This window comes from Malus domestica, chromosome 12 (genome assembly GCF_042453785.1).
Source record: "Malus domestica chromosome 12, GDT2T_hap1".
In the NCBI taxonomy this organism is placed as follows: Eukaryota; Viridiplantae; Streptophyta; class Magnoliopsida; order Rosales; family Rosaceae; genus Malus; species Malus domestica.
The window spans coordinates 20702321-20722374 of NC_091672.1; the positions used below are offsets into that span (position 1 = coordinate 20702321).

General features: G+C 40.1%; 1 protein-coding gene and 1 long non-coding RNA gene across 2 annotated transcripts; both read left to right on the plus strand.

The window, feature by feature from the left end:
* Nucleotides 1–7786: 7786 nt before the first annotated feature.
* LOC139190114 (uncharacterized) lies at nucleotides 7787–8679 on the plus strand. Its single transcript, XR_011574100.1, has 2 exons — nucleotides 7787–7859; nucleotides 7957–8679. It is a non-coding gene; the product is annotated as an uncharacterized lncRNA (long non-coding RNA).
* Nucleotides 8680–13110: 4431 nt separating this feature from the next.
* LOC139189770 (heat shock 70 kDa protein 1-like) lies at nucleotides 13111–16174 on the plus strand. The gene is made up of 2 exons (XM_070808987.1): nucleotides 13111–13638; nucleotides 14237–16174. Exons 1-2 carry the CDS (start codon nucleotides 13425–13427, stop codon nucleotides 15964–15966), a joined length of 1944 nt encoding a protein of 647 aa, XP_070665088.1. The 5' UTR covers nucleotides 13111–13424; the 3' UTR covers nucleotides 15967–16174.
* Nucleotides 16175–20054: the final 3880 nt, after the last annotated feature.

The window sequence follows — 20054 nt, forward strand, 5'->3', positions numbered from 1 at the left end:
TTCTATTAAAAAAATTAATAAAATAATATTAAAAACTAAAAAATTTATTTAATATTTTTTAAATATTAAAACAAAAGTTATAAACAAAGAAGAGCCCTCACTTCGTCCCTTCTCCCCCTCTCTCTTCTCCCCATCTTCATCTTCCTGCTTAATCTTCAACAACAACAAAAATTGAAAACCCATCAACCCCCCCCCACCCGAAGAAGAACAAAAAAAACGCAACCCAAAAAGAAGAAGAACAAGAAGGAAAAAAAAAAAAAAACCAAACCAAACACAGTTCGTCCCCCCCCCCCCCCAAAACAAACCCAACCCCCTGCAACCCAGAATGAAGGAGGAAGAAAAAGGAAGAAAAAAAAAAAAAAAACCCAAACCAAACCCAGTTCCTCCCCCATTGAAACCCAACCCCCTGCCAACCCCAAATCCACCACTCCCACCCCCATCACAAAGGTTTCCCGATTCCACCTCAAAGGGATCTGGGTTTTTTCCTGGGTTATTTTTTTTGGGTTGCAGGTAGTGGGTGCGAGGGTGGGTGCGGGTTTAGGGAAGATGGGAAGGGGGGTCGGGGAAAATCGCGAGGGGGGGGAAGATAAATTGGTTTTTTTTTTCTTTTTCTTCTTCTTCTTTTTTCTGGGTTGCAAGAAGGGCGCTGGAAGGGGGAAGAAGATGAAGATGGGGGAGAAGAGATAGGGGGGGGGGATGGGGAAAGGGTACGTGAGGGTTTTTTATATTTTATTTTATTTATTTTTTTACTTTTCTTTATTATTTTAATATTTAAAAATTATTAAATGATTTTTTTTTAGTTTTTAATAGAAAATCGGTCCCGGATCAAACCACGTCAGCATTTAACTGAGAAATAAACGGCCAAGCTAACGGAAGGTATAACATTGACACAAATTCTAAATATGAGGTATGACATTGTCAATTTTAAAAGATGAAGTATGAAATTATCGTAACACCAATAATTGAGGTAGTTTTTTGTACTTTACCCAATAAAATTTCACTTAATCAACAGCCTTTGACTAGTTTTCACAAAGAGTACAAACTGCAAGCATACATGAACTCCATTTATCTTGTCTAATAAAACAAATTCATGTTTCAGCAATGCATGCAAACATGCCTAGTTACCTTCCTAACTTGGAATTCCCAATGGGATTAATATCAGGGATGGGTAGCAGTCTGGGGCAATAGGGCCTGACTCAAATTTGGTGTAAATTCGACTCGATGTGACTCGTCCCCTTTCGTGTGACTTCATGCGATTAAGAAGAAAACAAACTTATAACAAGTAAAATGTCTAATTGCCCCCGAAATATAGATTAATATATTACCAATATACCCAAAAATTAAACGAATTAGCTCCTAAGCCAGATCAAATCAAAACCTCCGTAACTGGCTAATACGAGCTGTTCCACGCTGTGCATAGCGTCAGTTTAACACAAAAGAACCTACAATCTTAGTCATAACCTATTCTAAGTTTATTGGACCGTCTGTGGATCCACCAAGCACTTGTATTATCTTGAACTTACTCATATTTTGTTACCATTCACACCGCCCAACTGTAGCGTAGCATGGTTTGTTGGGCTCAAATGGCAAGACAAACATAATTAAAATGACGATCCCAAACTAACAAGGTTCCCCATTTTGCGCGTGCGCGGGGGAGGGGGGGTTCGTTGGGCTCAAATGGCAAGACAAACAGAATTAAAAGGACGATCCCAAACTAATAAGGTTCTCTGCTTTGCGCGCACGCGGGGGTGGATGGTTGGGAATTCTCTCTTTCAAACATCTGCAAAGAAGGCAGAACAGTTTTACCTCTTTCCAGTCCCCAAAATGCTGCGTCACTTGATTGTGTAATTCCGATGCGGAAAGATAGTTGAAGACTTCTTTTGTGAGCGAATCCGAGAGAGAAACTTCGATGGTGGAGAAAATCGCAGCTCTTGCTTGCAGTAGGAAGTAGACTTCCTCTTCTGGCCTTGGCTTTTACCATCACTTCCTGAAACATTTCCTGCACATTAAATAATTCTAAGCTTAGAATGCTGAAATTAAAAGGGGATTAGATAGTAACTGTGGTGTGCAACAAGAAAGAAAAAAGGAAAACCGTAGAGTAGACATGATGCTTAAATCAAGGTAATCAAATAGATTTGACCTAAGTTTAAATAAATGGAAATTCAATCAGGGACGACAAATACTCACTTTTAAGTCAGTTCTAAAACACTGCACAATGCCGAAAACCAGAAGGCAAAACTGAGCTAAATGTTTGAGTTCTGCAAATCAGATATGTTTTCTACGGTCTACCCGAGTAACATAAGTTACTTAACGCATGATTATAACTAGACAGAAAATATATACATGCACATGTGAATATAAACATATATAACCTTCAATTTTTCGAGTGTTTCCAGATCTTGTGACAGCACCAGACATGTGCTTTTTATTGCTTTCTTCACCAGGCACATTATTGTCCTTGTCAGCTGAAGGAGAGAAGGCTATTTTCTTTTTGGATCCACCACTTTTCTCTTCCTTTCCATTGTTTTCAGGAACTGTTGCATTCTCTTCAGAAGAATGTGTGGAACGAGTTGACCTGCTCGTGTTGGTTGTAACCGCTGACTTAATGCCTTTAGGGCACGTTTGTTTGACAGGATTCGCTGGGACTGGACTGGACTAGACTATAGTCCAGTGTTTGGTGGGCACCGGGATTAGCTTTAATGAGCTTAGGTGGGATTCGCTAGGACTAAGGGGGGGCTTAGCCGTTCTTCACGAGGGATCCCAATTTCGGGCGGACTCGTAAGCCAGAGAAACCGCGTCTTCCCACATCTCACATCCCACATCGTCCTCATCTCTGCGTCTGCCCTCGTCGTCGTCCTTGCCGTGCTCCGACATCGTCCTCACGCTCATCGTCGTCCTTGCATCTGGTCGCTGTCATCTGCCTCAAGTTGGTAAGCTTCGAATCTTGGATTTTTTTCGTCGATTTGTGTGGATTTGTTTGTGATATTAACTGAGGTTTATTTGATTTTGTTGTTTTGGGTTTGAGAAATTCATAATATACAAGTGGATTTGCAATTGAACAAATTAGGGTTTTGATATTTAGGTGAAATTGAGATTAGAATTTGGGGTTTTCATAAGATGAAATTGAGATTAGTCTCAGGTGTGTGCTCTCTGTGTGTGTGTTTGTGTGTACCGTGTGTAATTTGTCTGTGTGTTTGTGTGTGTGTGAGTGTGTTTGTGTGTGTGTAATCTGTGTGTAACCTGTGTAATATATGTGTGTGTGTGAGAGTTGTGTGTGTAAAATGTGTGTGTAATCTATCCGTGTGTGTGTGTGTAACCTGTGTTATTTGCAGTGTGTGTGTGTGTGTGAGTTGTGTGTGTAACCTGTGTGTGAGTTGTGTGTGTAAAATGTGTGTGTGTGCAGTGTGTGTGTATGTATGCAGTGTGTGTGTGTGTATGTATGCAGTATGTATGCAGTGTGTGTGTGTGTGCAGTGTGTGTGTGTGTGAGTATGTATGCAGTGTGTGTGTGTGTGTGTGAGTATAAAAACAGAGTGTGTGTGTGAGGGTAAGAGTGTGTTGCACTCTGTCCCCGTGTGTGTGTGTGTGTGACTGTGTTTGTGTGTGAGTGTGAGTGTGTGTGTGTATGCAGTGTGTGTGTGTGTGTGCAGTGTGTGCAGTGTGTGTGTGTGTGTGTGTGCAGTGTGTGTGTGAGTGTGTATGCAGTGTGTGTGTGTGTATGCAGTGTGTGTGTGAGTGTGTATGCAGTGTGTGTGTGTGTGTATGTATGCAGTATGTATGCAGTGTGTGTGTGTGCAGTGTGTGTGTGCAGTGTGTGTGTGTGTGCAGTGTGTGTGTGTGTGTGTGTGTGTGTATGTATGCAGTGTGTGTGTGTGTATGTATGCAGTGTGTGTGTGTGTGCAGTGTGTGTGTATGTATGCAGTGTGTGTGTGTGTGTGCAGTGTGTGTGTGTGTGTGTATGTATGCAGTATGTATGCAGTGTGTGTGTATGTATGCAGTGTGTGTGTGTGTGTATGTATGCAATATGTATGCAGTGTGTGTGTGTGTGTGTGTATGCAGTGTGTGTGTGTGTATGTATGCAGTATGTATGCAGTGTGTGTGTGTGTGTATGTATGCAGTGTGTGTGTGCAGTGTGTGTGTGTGTGTGTGCAGTGTGTGTGTGTGTGTGTATGTATGCAGTGTGTGTGTGTGTGTGTGCAGTGTGTGTGTGTATGTATGCAGTATGTATGCAGTGTGTGTGTGTGTATGTATGCAGTATGTATGCAGTGTGTGTGTGTGTGCAGTGTGTGTGTGTGTGTGTATGTATGCAGTGTGTGTGTGTATGTATGCAGTGTGTGTGTGTGTGTGCAGTGTGTGTGTGTGTGTGCGCAGTGTGTGTGTGTGTGTGTGTGTGTGTATGTATGCAGTGTGTGTGTGTGTGCAGTGTGTGTGTGTGTATGTATGCAGTATGTATGCAGTGTGTGTGTATGTATGTGCAGTGTGTGTGTGTGCAGTGTGTGTGTGTGTGTGTATGTATGCAGTATGTATGCAGTGTGTGTGTGTGAGTGTGTATGCAGTGTGTGTGTGTGTGTGTATGTATGTATGCAGTATGTATGCAGTGTGTGTGTGTGTGCAGTGTGTGTGTATGTATGCAGTGTGTGTGTGTGTGTGCAGTGTGTGTGTGTGTGCAGTGTGTGTGTGTGTGTGTGTGTATGTATGCAGTATGTATGCAGTGTGTGTATGTGTTAGTGTGTTGCATTCTGTCCCCGTGTGTGTGTGTGTGTGACTGTGTTTGTGGGTGAGTGTGAGTGTAAGTGTGAGTGTGAGTGTGTGTGAGTGTGAGTGTGTGTGCAGTGTGTGTGTGTATGCAGTGTGTGTGTGTATGCGTGTGTGTGTATGTATGCAGTATGTGTGCAGTGTGTGTGTATGTGTGAGTGTGAGTGAGTGTGAGTGTGTGTGCAGTGTGTGTGTGTGTATGTATGCAGTGTGTGTGTGTTAGTGTGTTGCATTTTGTCCCCGTGTGTGTGTGTGTGTGTGACTGTGTTTGTGGGTGAGTGTGAGTGTGAGTGTGTGTGAGTGTGAGTGTGTGTGCAGTGTGTGTGTGTATGCAGTGTGTGTGTGTGTGTATGTATGCAGTATGTGTGCAGTGTTTGTGTATGTGTGAGTGTGAGTGCGAGTGAGTGTGAGTGTAAGTGTGAGTGTGAGTGTGTGTGAGTGTGAGTGTGTGTGCAGTGTGTGTGTATGCAGTGAGTGTGTGTGTGTGTGTGTGTGAGTATAAAAACAGAGTATAAAAACACAGTATGTATGCAGTGTGTGTGTATGTATGCAGTGTGTGTGTGTGTATGTATGTATGCAGTGTGTGTGTGTGTGTGTGCAGTGTGTGTGTGTGTGTGCAGTGTGTGTGTGAGTGTGTATGCAGTGTGTGTGTGTGCAGTGTGTGTGTGTATGCAGTGTGTGTGTGTGTGTGCAGTGTGTGTGTGAGTGTGTATGCAGTGTGTGTGTGTGCAGTGTGTGTGTGTGTGTGTGTATGTATGTATGCAGGGTGTGTGTGAGTCTTTGTCAGTGTGTGAGAGTGTGTATGTCCGTGTGTGTGTTAGTGTGAGTATGTAAGTGTATTTTGCACATTTGTCCATGAGTGTGTGTGTATGTACTTGGTTTATAACCATGATATTACAATGTGAATGTTTTATATTGTGTGGGGTTGATGCTGAATTGCAATTTTTTGTGGTTGTTGGTTGCAGAGAAGAGGAGCATAAACAGAAGGCTAAGGCTAAGGCTAAGGCTAAGGCTACTGCATTAAAGGTGTCCTTTAATTTCCCTCTTCACATGCAATGCCTAGCAATGATAGCAATCCTCATACTAGTGTTCTTAGACACATGTTTATAGATGTTTATAGATGTCCTTAATTTGTTTTTTGTTTTTTTTTTTGTTTGGATAGATATGGATCGAAGGAAGCTTTTATTGATCTTATTGTTAGAGATGTCTTATTTGGAGACAATTTGTATTTGTATGATTCTTGTGGTGATGATGCTACGTGGCAAACAGAGACATGTTGAACGACCCACATTGACTAACCGTTCACTTATTAGACGAGAGATTAGTTTGTGTTATCTGAATGGTATAATAGGGAATATTGATACTGAATGTGTCAACGAATTGAGAATGGATAGAAGGACTTTTGGCATATTATGCGACTTACTTCGTCAAGATGGGAGGGTAAAAACTGATGGTTTGGTGTCTGTAGAGGAACATGTGTGTATGATTTTACAAATATTAGCACATCATACTAAGAATCGTAGTGTTGGCGGTAGATTTTATAGGTCGGTAGAGACTATAAGTAGGTATTTCAATAGCGTATTGCAAGGAATTTTGCGATTACAAGGTATCCTACTAAAAGTCCCCCAGCCTGTGCCTATTAATTCTACAGATCCTAGGTGGCGATGTTTTAAGGTATGATGAGAATTTTTTTTCATTTTCCCTAAGCTTTAACTCTTCATTCCCTTTGTATAAATTAACAACAACTTTTTTATTTTTTATTTTTAAGAATTGCTTGGGAGCATTGGATGGAACACACATTGATGTGCATGTACCTGAAATTGACAAACCAAGATACCGAACAAGAAAGGGTCGAGTCGCAACTAATGTGTTAGGTGTGTGTTCAGGAGATATGCAGTTCATATATGTGTTTCCGGGGTGGAAGGGTTCCGCATCAGACTCTAGAGTGCTACATGATGCAATTAGTAGGCCTAATGGTTTTAAGGTACCAGCGGGTAAGACTATTACTTAGTCTCAACTTTGTAAGTTAGGTTTAGTTCTGTTTGTCAACTACAAAACACTAATAAAGTCTATTTTTTTTTTTTCATTAGGTTATTATTACCTTGTAGATGTTGGTTATACAAATGGTGAAGGATTCCTTGCACCCTATAGAGGAATACCTTATCATTTATCTGAATGGGAGGGACGAACACCTTCTAATAAGGAAGAATATTTTAACATGAAGCATTCTAAGGCAAGGAATGTAATTGAACGCTGTTTTGGCTTGCTAAAAGGAAGGTGGTCGATACTAAGGAGTCCATCTTTCTATCCGATAAGGACACAAGGTCGAATAATTACCGCTTGTTGCCTACTACACAATCTTATTAGGCAAGAGATGTCTGTAGATCCAATGGAGAATTTGCCAATAATAGAAGATGGACAAAATACAGAAGAAGGTGAATATGTTGGTAGTGTTCAAACATCGGACCAGTGGACTGCAATGAGGAATGATATGGCTCAGGAAATGTATAATGAGTGGAGAGCAATTAGGAACTAGCAACCGAACTAGCTATATGTGTTAATGATAACATTTTATTTTAGTATTCCTTTTTATCATGCATTTGTTAGATATTAGCACAATGATTGGATGGTATGCAAATTAATTGGATATTATGCAAGTTGATTGGATATTATGTAAGTTGATTGGATATTATGCAAATTGATTATTTGTATGGTATTTTCCTTCATTAAAATATTTTTTGTTTAGGTATGGATAACGAAATTTTTTTGAATGCTACTCAAGAGCCAAAAGGAAGAAGGCGTAAATGGGAAGCATTTGAGGAAGAAGTATTACTAGGAGTTCTTGAGGATTTTGTTGCTCGGAAGCAACGGTGTGACACCGATGCTTTCAAACAAGGTACTTTGGTTGAAATAGCAAAAGCTGTCAATGTTTTATGTCCTCATTCAAATATAAAGGCAAATCCACATATTGAGTCCAAGTTAAAGAAATGGAAAAAAACATATAGTATGGTCGTTGACATGATAAACAAAAGTGGATTTGCATGGAATGATGTCAAAAAGTGCGTTGAAGTTGACAGTGATGACGCATGGCAAACTTATGTGCAGGTTCATATCCTATTTTATTTATGCATTAGTTATATTCTTGCTGCTATATTTGTTACGCATGCTAAATTTTAGTTTTGCTATGTTGATATAATCTTAGAGAAATAAAGAAGCCGATGGATGGAGAAGCAAACCTTTTCCACTGTTTGATAGATTTGCATATATATTTGGAAAAGATCGGGCTACGGGTAATGTAGCCGAAACCCCTGCTCAAATGGTGGAGGAACAAAGTCATGATCATGTTGGTGAAAGTGATATTGGAGGTGAAAATTTTGTTTCTTCAATGAACCAACAAAGCACCCCATCTGAAAATAGCCAAAGAAAGAGGAAAATAGCTGTGGGAAGTTCAAGTGATGGAACCGAGGCAATTATCAGTGGACTGAAAGATTTTTATGTTGAAAGTGGGAAGAGGATGCAAATGGTAACTGAAGCTTTAGTTCAAGGTACTGCAGATCATACTGACATAACTAATGAACTTGAAGCAATAGGTCTCTCTCCTATGGATCAAATTGATGCATTGTCTCTTATTTTGGATAAACCAAAAAATGTGGGAGTGTTCAGGGCAATCAAACCGGAACTCAAGAAAGTGTTCGTCCAAAGGCTTTTAAGCGACAACGCAAGCGGATGAGGATTTTGGCTAATGTTAACATGGATGTATTTTATTAACGTTAACATGGATGTATTTTATTAATCATACAATCTTATGTTATGACTTATAACTTAGCTTTGCACTAGTATTTTGGCTTATGTTAACTAGCCATTTTGTAAATTATGGAGATCTATTTTGGCTAATGTTAACTAATGTTAACTAGGATTTTCTAAATTATGGAGATCTTATGTACTTGTATTTGTTGAAGTTGCATGTATTGGCCACTATTATTTTTCTTCTGTTGGGTGATAGAGTTTAAATCAAGCTACATTTGCAAATTAAACCCAATTCTATTAGCAGGTAATAGAAACAAAACAATTGTCAATTTTTTTTAAGATTCATAATATACATGGCAAAAATATGCTCCAATTAACCCATATCATGAGATTTGTAGCATTACTCTATTACACAATGGCAAAAATTTGTAGTCCTAGTCTAAGCAAACACAAATCTGGTGAACAGTACTGTTTTTCTTATCCTGCTTCTTAGTCCGAGACTGCACCAAACGCTTCACTAAGTTAGTCAAGCTTAGTCCAGTCTAAGCCAGTCCAGCTTAGTCCCGGCAGCTAGTCCAGTCCGAGACAGTCCAGCGCAACAAACGCACCCTTAGAGTTTAGACTCTTTACCATAGGTCTTCACTGGAACACATATATCTTGAATGGCTCCAGCATCACCAGACATCAGCTATTTATCAATTTCTTCCATAAGGATGTTACCCTCGGCATGAAGTGGCGAAGATACTATGCATCATTCTTCTCTTTCAATACATTGCTTTCCTGAACGGTGACTTTTCCTACCGAAGAAATGTTGGAATATATTAGTATTTTAGGTATTATATTGTTTGGGTTTTCTTATAAGTTTAGTTTGGGCTTAGCCTGTTAGCATTAGAGTTAGGGTTAGTTTATTATAAATAGAGTGCTTTATTATTCATTAGAAATCAAGCTAGTCACAATGTAACCTCTTAGGGTTTTGTAGCCGTTCCGGCATTCTCGTTTGTTTAAGAATATTTCTATTATTTTGTTAATCTCGTTCGTTGCGCACTGTGATATTCAACTTGGTATCATAGCAGGTTTGATCTTTCGGGATTTAATATGTTCTTGATAGGTATCCATGTTGTTTGTTTGATAATAGTTTTCAGTGTTAGTTTTGAAAAGAAAAAAAATTGATTATGTTTGCTCGGACGACCCACCAGAATCTGCCCCACTTCCGCTGCATCGTCACCCAGCCATCAGCCTTCGTACCAGGTCTGCAACTAGAAACCCAGCACACCTGCTGTTCGTATCCAACACCAGCTGCATCACCACACTGTTTCCTGCACTGCATCCGCACCCTCTGCATGCCTGCACATACCCGATCACTCGATGCTGCACCACTTCCGCAAGCCCAGACGAAATGACCTGCTTCCTGTTGCCAAAATCACCAAAGCCGCACCTTCGTCGAACTAGCCTGCACTTGTATGCCCAGATTCGATTGCAGACCGTATCTGCTTGAAATCCCGCTGGTGCCCATTCTTGCTCGTCGCTGTTGCACCACCAGTTTAACTCGATTGCTGCTTGTTTTATTGGTATTATTGTTTATGAAGAAGAAAAAAAAAAGGAACTTACAGACAGAAGAAAGAGAGGAAGAAGGAGAGAAGAAAACAAATGAAATAAAAAGGAGAAGAAATGGCAAAAAGCGAAAGGAAAGAAAAAAATTGTTTGCTGTTGCTTTAGGCCCACACGGGCAAAAGAAAAAAATGTTTAAGTTTGTTTTTAGGTCCACACGAGTTGTTGGCCTATTTGGAATTGTTTTGTGACCGTTATTCGAGTTCTTGAATTGTAACCACTTGAGTGATAGTATTTGTATTTGTTTGTTCGTTGCTACAATTGAGATATGAAAATCTCGTCCGTTTAGTGATGGGTTATTTCCATACTCTCAACTCTAGTCAGTCGGAACCAGAATCAGTTTGCCAGCAAGAATCAAGAATCAAGTCAAGTTTGCCAGTTTACCAGTCAAGTCAAGTCAAGTTCGCCGGTCAAGTCAAGTCAAGTCAAGTCCAGTTCAGTCAAGTCAAGTCAAGTTTGCATGCCTACCAGTCCGTATACCGGAGCCAGTCTGCATCTGCTTGTTTGCAAACCCATGTCGTAAACCGCCATGAGTTTGACGGGGGGTGTTGGAATATATTAGTATTTTAGGTATTATATTGTTTGGGTTTTCTTATAAGTTTAGTTTGGGCTTAGCCTGTCAGCATTAGAGTTAGGGTTAGTTTATTATAAATAGAGTGCTTTATTATTCATTAGAAATCAAGCTAGTCACAATGTAACATCTTAGGGTTTTGTAGCCGTTCCGACATTCTCGTTTGTTTAAGAATATTTCTATTATTTTGTTAATCTCGTTCGTTGCGTACTGTGATATTCAACTAGAAAATGATACTGCAGCATGAGCTGATTTGCTCTCTTCCAACCCTTGTTCAACTGTCACAGTTTATTTATCTTTTCCTTGTTGGATTGCTGAGCGTGTCAACCTTCTTGCACTGGTTGAGGCCCTTGGCTTAATCTCTTCGGCAGAATTTCTCACGTGAGTATCACTATTTCGAATTTCAAAACCTCTCGGAACCGCTGAACTAGTTTTTCTAGCATATGAAGTCTTATTTCATTCATATGAGCATTAGTATCTTTAATAGACATTTTGTCACAATCACAAGACTTGAAAAGTTCAGTCCCACCTATAGCAATATGCTTGTGACTACTTGATACTAGTCAAGCCAGAGCTGCCCGAGCGCCAAGAGGACTAAGGCGGGACTTATATTCTGAATGCTCTTCTTGTATGGATGAGCGAGGGGCTTGTGGAGCCTCATCTTCTATGTTTACTTCGTATATTCAACAGAACTCTAGTACTTTTGATCAATCTTTCTCATGAGAAACCTACGCATTTGAAATGCATTTTTTTGATGCAGCAACAGTGTTGAGTAAAATATGTCCCTTGTTATCAGCTGCATGCAGGGCCAAGAATAATCTAAATGTTTGTAGCAATGCATATGTAACTATGTATTTAATTTTGAAGGGAGATTTGAATGTAAAACCAAAAGAAAACTGTTGAGCTTGCACCCCCTAAGTTCTCTGTTAATGAAACCACTTATCTATCTCGTCATTCTCTCTTTCTTTTCTTATTTTCATAATTTCTTTTGAAATTTCAACAGGCTAAACATTCAAAAGGACCACCATGGCCAACACACCGGCGTAGGCTAGGGTGGAAGAGATGTTGCAGAGAAAAATTTCCCTTCATTTTTGTGTATCGGCCTTTTACGAGTAAATGGAAGTTAAAAACTTGCAGGAAAGAAATAGAGTAGGGGACTAACTAAGAAAAGTTATTAGTTCAGATAGAGTCACCTCCAGCGTACTCGGGAATCAAGCAGTTAAATCTTGCAAGAATAACTCCCATGTATCAGCCTTCAGCCTTAACATTGATGTCAATCTCATTTTCTTGATGAGAGCTGGAGTGGGTGAGGAAAAGGAGGGAGTACATTTACCCGACTATGCATACGGCATGGATCATACACTAGGTGAAGTCCATCTACTGCTCATCAGTTTGTGACCACCATATTCCGCTAATTCAACTTAAAAAGGGCATTCCAGGTCGTACAGATGCAAGAGATATGTGGTTTGTAAACAGTTGATAGAGATCGCTTATGGAGATAATCTTCTTTAAACAATTCAAAAAAGATATCCAGAATGAGATAACTTTTGCTTTTGAATTGGATTTGTTTAAAGATGAACTTCTATTCGAAAAGAACTCGAGGTTGAGTTCTTTCCAAGAAGAGGTGAATAACGTAAGGGCGAATTTGATGTTATTTTAGATGCGGGAGAGTTAAAAGAAGGAAACGTCATTTAATTAAGAAAAGTGATTGGAGAATCGGTAATTCAGGGGTTAAATGATTATTTGGTGTTGATGAAAATAATCACCACCGCTAATTAGGGTTCAAATGTGGAGTAGGGCCAAGCGTGTTGCGGCTTGTCCAAAGCGACGGAGTTTTAGATGCCCCGTTAGTCCATCCCCTTCTCGTTTGTTTTCGTTTTTGGTTCTGCTTGGTGCTTCAGATATGTTGGCTTTTTCTTTGGTGTGGTAGTCTTTGGTGGAAAAATTTGATTGCGATTTTTTCTTGTTGAGTGTTGAATTGCTTTATGTTGTGATACTTTTGTCGAATTCGAGTTAATTTTCTTCGGGCGGCTACCCTTGTGGTGATGGCGGCAATAGTTGGCCTTTTCGGGGAGAGATTTTTCAGTGTGACTGGAACCCGAAGTGGTACAACATGTGTCATTATACCAATGGTGGAATATGTGTGCTAAAAAGTTAATAACTTAAAAAATACAATTTCATAGTACTTATATAAAAACACGTGATGTCACAATAAAAAATTTCTCCTTTTCGGGTTGAGGAATAGGGTTTCTTTTTAATTTTCCAGCTTTTTTGGATGAACTTCATGTATCCCACACAATTGGTCTAGTTTGATGTAAATTCTATTGGGTCTTTTTCATTGAAATTTTTTGTTTCTAGACTAAGAAAAATCAGAGTGGGACCCTCCTACGCGTAAACGTGAAGGCGATGGTTGGAGGCTTGGAGCAGTGTAGGAACACAAAGAGCCCAATGAGAGGCAGCCGACTAACCCACCGCTGCCACGCGGATTGGGGAGCGCAATCTCAATCAAACTTGACCACGAGTCTTCAATCGCAACGGGAAAGCAATCCCAGCCGTCCATCGTCCTCACATCCCACGGCTCCAAAACTCTAGGGTTGTAGAACATTCTGGAATTCGAACCCCCCAACTCTATATAAACCTTGTGGATGCTCCTCTTCCTCTCATTCACACTGCAAAAACCGTAACGGCCGCATTGTTCTAGCTCTCTTCATTTTTTCGTTCCAAACAAACCCTAGATAGCTACAATGGCCGGTAAAGGAGAAGGTCCGGCCATCGGAATCGATCTTGGTACCACTTACTCATGCGTCGGTGTCTGGCAACACGACCGTGTTGAGATCATCGCCAACGACCAGGGTAACAGAACCACCCCGTCGTACGTCGCTTTCACTGATACCGAGCGGTTGATCGGAGATGCCGCCAAGAATCAAGTCGCCATGAACCCCATTAACACCGTCTTCGGTAAGATCTGAGCTCATTGTTCCGTCTCTTTCAATAGATTATAGATCTGTATTGTTTTTTTGGCTAGTTTCTGGATCTGTATTTTTGCATATATTCGCGTATAGATCTGTATTTTGTTTCTAGTATTTAGATCGGTGGATGTCATCGGATTCCTTTTCGTTCATTGGCTTTGTAAAATGCATATAGATTTGATTTGTTGTAGAGAGGTTTATGGTTGCTGATTTAGATTGGATCTGTAGTTAACGATTTGGATCTGTGAATTGGAAGTTTTGTAATTTGCATGTTAGATCTTATAAAACAGCATCTTAGTTCTGTAAAAGTATGATTACAATGATTATTTTCTCGAAAATTTGAATTTTATTTGATAATTGTAGTTCTTTGTGATGCTCAAGCTAGTTTTGATTAATATATATTGGGTTTATGTGCAAATATTTTCATTGTACTGTGATTGATCTGTTAAAACATGGATTAGTATTGTATGGATTAACTTTTTGAATAATTGTTTTAATAATATGATTACAGTGATTGTATGTTGATTGTGAAATAAGTATATTGTGGTTGATATGATTGGCTAATCTTCGATTTGTTAAAATTGCAGATGCTAAGCGGTTGATTGGTCGTAGAGTTACCGATGCCTCTGTCCAGAGCGACATGAAGTTGTGGCCATTCAAGGTTACCTCCGGCCCCGGTGACAAGCCCATGATTGGAGTCTCCTACAAGGGAGAAGACAAGCTCTTCGCCGCTGAGGAAATCTCCTCCATGGTCCTCATCAAGATGCGTGAGATCGCCGAGGCCTACCTTGGCAGCACCATCAAGAACGCTGTTGTCACAGTCCCTGCCTACTTTAACGACTCCCAGCGTCAGGCAACCAAGGATGCCGGAGTTATTGCCGGAATCAATGTCCTCCGTATCATCAATGAGCCCACTGCTGCCGCCATTGCTTATGGTCTTGACAAGAAGGCCACCAGCGTTGGTGAGAAGAATGTCTTGATCTTCGATCTTGGAGGTGGTACCTTCGATGTGTCTCTTCTCACCATTGAGGAGGGTATCTTCGAGGTCAAGGCCACAGCCGGTGACACCCATTTGGGAGGAGAAGATTTTGACAACAGAATGGTGAACCACTTCGTTCAGGAGTTCAAGAGGAAGAACAAGAAGGATATAAGTGGCAACCCCAGAGCACTCAGGAGGTTGAGGACATCCTGTGAAAGGGCGAAGAGAACCCTCTCTTCCACCGCGCAGACCACCATCGAAATCGACTCCCTTTATGAGGGTATTGATTTCTACTCCACCATCACCCGTGCCAGATTCGAGGAGTTGAACATGGATCTTTTCAGGAAGTGTATGGAGCCAGTCGAGAAGTGTTTGAGGGATGCCAAGATGGACAAGAGCAGCGTCCATGATGTTGTGCTTGTCGGAGGATCCACCCGTATTCCCAAGGTGCAGCAGCTTCTCCAGGACTTCTTCAACGGCAAGGAGCTTTGCAAGAGCATCAACCCTGATGAGGCCGTCGCCTATGGTGCTGCAGTTCAGGCCGCCATTCTCAGCGGAGAGGGCAACGAGAAGGTTCAGGACCTTCTTCTGTTGGATGTTACCCCTCTTTCCCTTGGATTGGAAACCGCTGGAGGTGTCATGACTGTTTTGATCCCGAGAAACACCACCATCCCCACCAAGAAGGAACAGGTCTTCTCAACCTACTCAGACAACCAGCCCGGTGTCTTGATCCAGGTGTACGAAGGAGAGAGAACCAGAACCAGGGACAACAACTTGCTCGGAAAATTCGAGCTCTCCGGAATCCCACCTGCACCCAGAGGAGTACCCCAGATCACCGTCTGCTTCGACATTGACGCTAATGGTATCTTGAATGTCTCGGCGGAGGACAAGACCACCGGACAGAAGAACAAGATCACAATCACCAACGACAAGGGCAGGCTGTCCAAGGAGGAGATTGAGAAGATGGTTCAAGAGGCGGAGAAGTACAAGTCGGAGGACGAAGAGCACAAGAAGAAGGTGGAGGCAAAGAACGCCTTGGAGAATTACGCCTACAACATGAGGAACACCATCAAGGACGAGAAGATTGGCGCCAAGCTGCCGCCGGCCGACAAGAAGAAGATAGAGGACTCGATCGAGACTGCCATCCAGTGGTTGGACAGCAACCAGCTGGCGGAGGCGGATGAGTTCGAAGACAAGATGAAGGAGTTGGAGAGCATCTGCAACCCAATCATCGCGAAGATGTACCAGGAAGCTGGAGGCGACGGTGCCGGTCCAGTTGATGACGATGCTCCTCCCAGTGCCAGCGGCCCAGGCCCCAAGATCGAGGAGGTCGACTAAGTTTCTGCCGCAAGGGTTCTCATGTCGTTTATTGGGATTATTTTGGTGTTTTGGACACTTTTTTATTAATGTTTTTATTTGGGCCTTGGAATTATAGATCACGGCCTTTTTTTTAATTTCAATTTTTGCATTTGCAGAAGCTTTATATAGGCACCCGGACCTAAACTATATTTTTTAGCCGGTTATAAAGAAGTTTTCTTTTGGCTAACACGCTCTTTGTTGTTCCTAATCTCTGAGGTATTTTCTAGTAACAAGATTGCTGTTTTTGAAAATGGAAAACAGTTTTTGGATCCTCGAATCCAGAAAGTTTTGTAAACCGTCTATCACGGCGTGAGAGTGTTATCTAGAAGGTTAGGAACAAGATACAGAAATAGAGTAGGAGGGGTGAGTCAACGGCAGCATGTTAAGGACAGCAAGACACGTGGGGTGGGGGTGTCTAAGTGTGTCGTGCCGGGAGTGGGGTCCTTTACTGGCACTTTACATTTCTTATTTCACGTAACAAAATGATTTCGGACCCCATTAGTTAGTTGTATTGCTTCTTCATAATTGTGTTAAGAGTATGAATTTATGTAAAGACAAATTCAGAAATTTTGATTGACTTTTAAAGATTAAAAGAGTTGAGTCACTTAATTAATTGATATATTTTGGTTATTTGAGTGAAAAATTTAGAAAATCACGCTCTAGCAAGCTAGCTAAATGTTTAACTTAAGCTAAAATAACAAGTATTTTTGAGAGTGGTGGCTAACCAAATTAACATTTTGGTCATTTGGCTATAACTTCCTATCTCTTTCTTCCATCTCTCTCTAAATACAGCAATTATTAATGTATAACTAGAATGCTACATTGAACAAATAAGAAGAATCTAAACCCTTTCTGTGCTGTTGCAAAAACCCAACCTAGATTGAAATTTTAGTCACCACCCTTTGCTCTTGCTTGGGGTAGGCGGCAACCGGCTACTCCCTTGCTCTTTTCCTCCTCCTTCCCACCCTTCTCTACCCTTACCCTTTTTTCCTCCCCTCTCATCTCCTTTTTCCCTTCCCCCTCACAGCATCCCACCCTCTCTTCCTTCCCCCTTTACTGTCTTCTTCCTTCTTCTTTTATTTTAGTTATCCTCTTGAGTTTTATCTCAGTTTTCTTTGTGTTTGATCTCAATTACCCCTATTCTTGTCTCAGATTTGGGCTTAATGTCACTTACCCGGCGTTTTTCGCCTCCTTTTATTGCTTTATGTTGTTTACTTTTTCTTCCTCCTTCCCCCTTAGTAATTCCATCCCCACCCCATCTTGTGCTCGGATCTACGACTTCAATCAAAAATTGGATATCAAATCCATTTCTCTCCCATACTTCCCCTCCCCCAACTGGCATGCCGGATCCTCATTGAGACCAAAGCGTTTTGCAACCTTTGCCACAATAAGGGTATTTTACATATCCCTTAGCCTCACTTTCTAACCATAAGGTACTTTGTTTATATATATTTGCAGGAGCTCGTGAAAGGGGACTTGAATCCAGTGTCTACTTTCTCAGTTTGGAGTTTGACTTTCTCCAAGGATGTGACAACGGTGGCGACTTGGTTTATGCTGCTTTAGGGTTTCTCTATTGTTTGTTTTTGCTACCTTCGGTGCCTAAGTTTGTGTGGGCTTCCCGCTGTATCTTGGGTTATTGCTCTTCCTTTGCTTAAGCCTTTTATTTTATCTGTTGTTGTTTAGCTTGCTCTTTTTGAGCCTTGTGCTAGTTTTTAACAAAAGTAATCTTATTTAACCAAAAAAAAAAAAAAGAAGAAAATTAGTGCATAATATTGCACCGCTTGAGATTAGAAAAACTATAGCCGAGATTATACGATGTAAATGATATATTGGTAAACCACAACATAGCCTTCCGCGCTCTTTAGCCTTCGCCGCCGAAGATGTCCTTACTATGGCCTCAAATAATCAATCTTCCCACATGAAGATGGAGAGAGGCGTTCTCCATCCCTTTGCAAGGATAGAGTAGGTGATTATTCCTTACTGAACCAAATGACATGGAATATTTACGTGTCAAGCAAAGTGAGGATACTGTCTGAACTTGGAAAAAGTGGAAATATAAATAGAGTAGTGCCAAGGAGACGAAATTTGAAGACAAACTTTGCAAACTAAGACAATATTCAAAGATGTCAAATTATAAGTGGAATGTTATGTAATCAAATTTGAATATAGAAGTAAGTTCTAACCGATATGTCAATCCACATAAGATTGACATATCAATTTTCATATGTCAAATTTGACATATTAGGAAATGTGATGTCAAATAATTTTTTTTATTTTTTTTATGTGGATCTCAATAATGCACGAATTATAGATCTTGAAAACTTATTTTAATTGATTTCTTTTTAAAATGGGTTCTAGAAATATCATTTGTTTTATAGCAAATGAAATATCATTTATAACAAAAAGACATATCGGTTGGAAAAATAGAAAATTTGAAATTGCCATGTCAGCCATCAAATTAACATTTGCCATTTATCTTTTGACACCTCCGTTACAAATGCTTTAAATGACGTGTCACCAATAAAAAAATGAGCATGCTTATCAACACTTAAGTAATAATCCAATCATCAACTTTTATATCATTTAATTTATAAATTTTTATCTATAAATTTAATTTCTCAAATATTATCCATATAAATATCAGCACATCAAAATTGGCATGAAGGACATTTGAAGCAACAAGCAACAACCCACCAAGATTGACCTCTTCTCCTTCTCTGCCACCACCCTTTCCTACTCCTTCCCTCGGCCGAGGCGCTGACTCCCCTTTGACTGACCGGCCCTTCAGCAATTTTTGTAATAATCAAATGCAACCCTCTCATACAATATGAATTTACTCCTTAATTTGGAACTCAATAACGGAAAAAGAAAGGTTACGAATTTACGGTGAAAATACAAGTGACATAACGATATTGCACGTAATGTAATGGTTAACACGTTGAGGTTGATAGACATTTTATGAAAATACGCATGATTATTAATACAATTTGCATCCTATATGATCCAATAAACTCTAAAAAATGGTGTGCTTGAATTTATTTTTTTCTTTCATTGTACTAGAATAAAAAAGATAAGGGTCCAGATAAAGTTATAAGATTGAAATTCAAACTTAAAATCTCTTCTAATGTTTAAAAAAAAACGTAACACTAAATTATGAGCTAGTTGACGAGTTACGTTATTTAATACTATCATCATAGTGAATTGCAAGATTCGATACCTACTTATTTGACAGTAAGTATTTTGTTCCTAGTTAATCACTTTTGACCCAATTTCTCTAACAACACCACCACCGTGAACAGAAAAGAACACAAATCTTTTGTGCTTTTGGTGAATAAAGTGGTATATTCCCACAACCTACATCTTTTTGGAAATATCCAATGAATCATAAACCCTAATGCCACGTCGCCTTCCTCAAAATATCTCCTCTCTTTTGACGTGCTCGATTACCAGCTACTTAGATATTTTTCTCAACCAGATTACGACTTCCACAAATTTTATTCTAATCATAAAGCAAAAGCCATTGCCACACACTCGCAAAGACACTAGAGATGGAGTAGCCTTTGGTCTGTCCAAATTCCACTATAGTCCCACTGGCGTGGAGGAGTTAAAACCCTAATACGACTTTCAGTTCCGAGTTCCGATTTTGTTAAAAACGGATTGTAACTCAGGTCGTTAACCGATTTTATAAAAAATAATTTGTAACTTAAGTTGTTAAGAGTGTATATTAAAATACTCGAGATCATGTATTTCATTATTTTCTCCTAACAAAAAGTCCGACTCTTGTAACCGTGACACATGTCCTGCTTCAACGTTTTTATTTTTTATTTTTTAAGTGTTGATTAAACAAACGAGGAAAAGGTTAAGGGCCAAAGACGTAAGAATCCTTTGTGTATTTGTTGCTAACTGCTACTCAGCTAGTGGACTTTTATCAATTAAATATGACAAAATTGCATAATCTATTCTCCCAAGTATGACTGTTCAAACCACTCTTGGCATAACATTACTCTAAGACCCAACCACGGCAGTACGAACGAATTGATCTCTATTTTGAGATTCAACCCTACCTC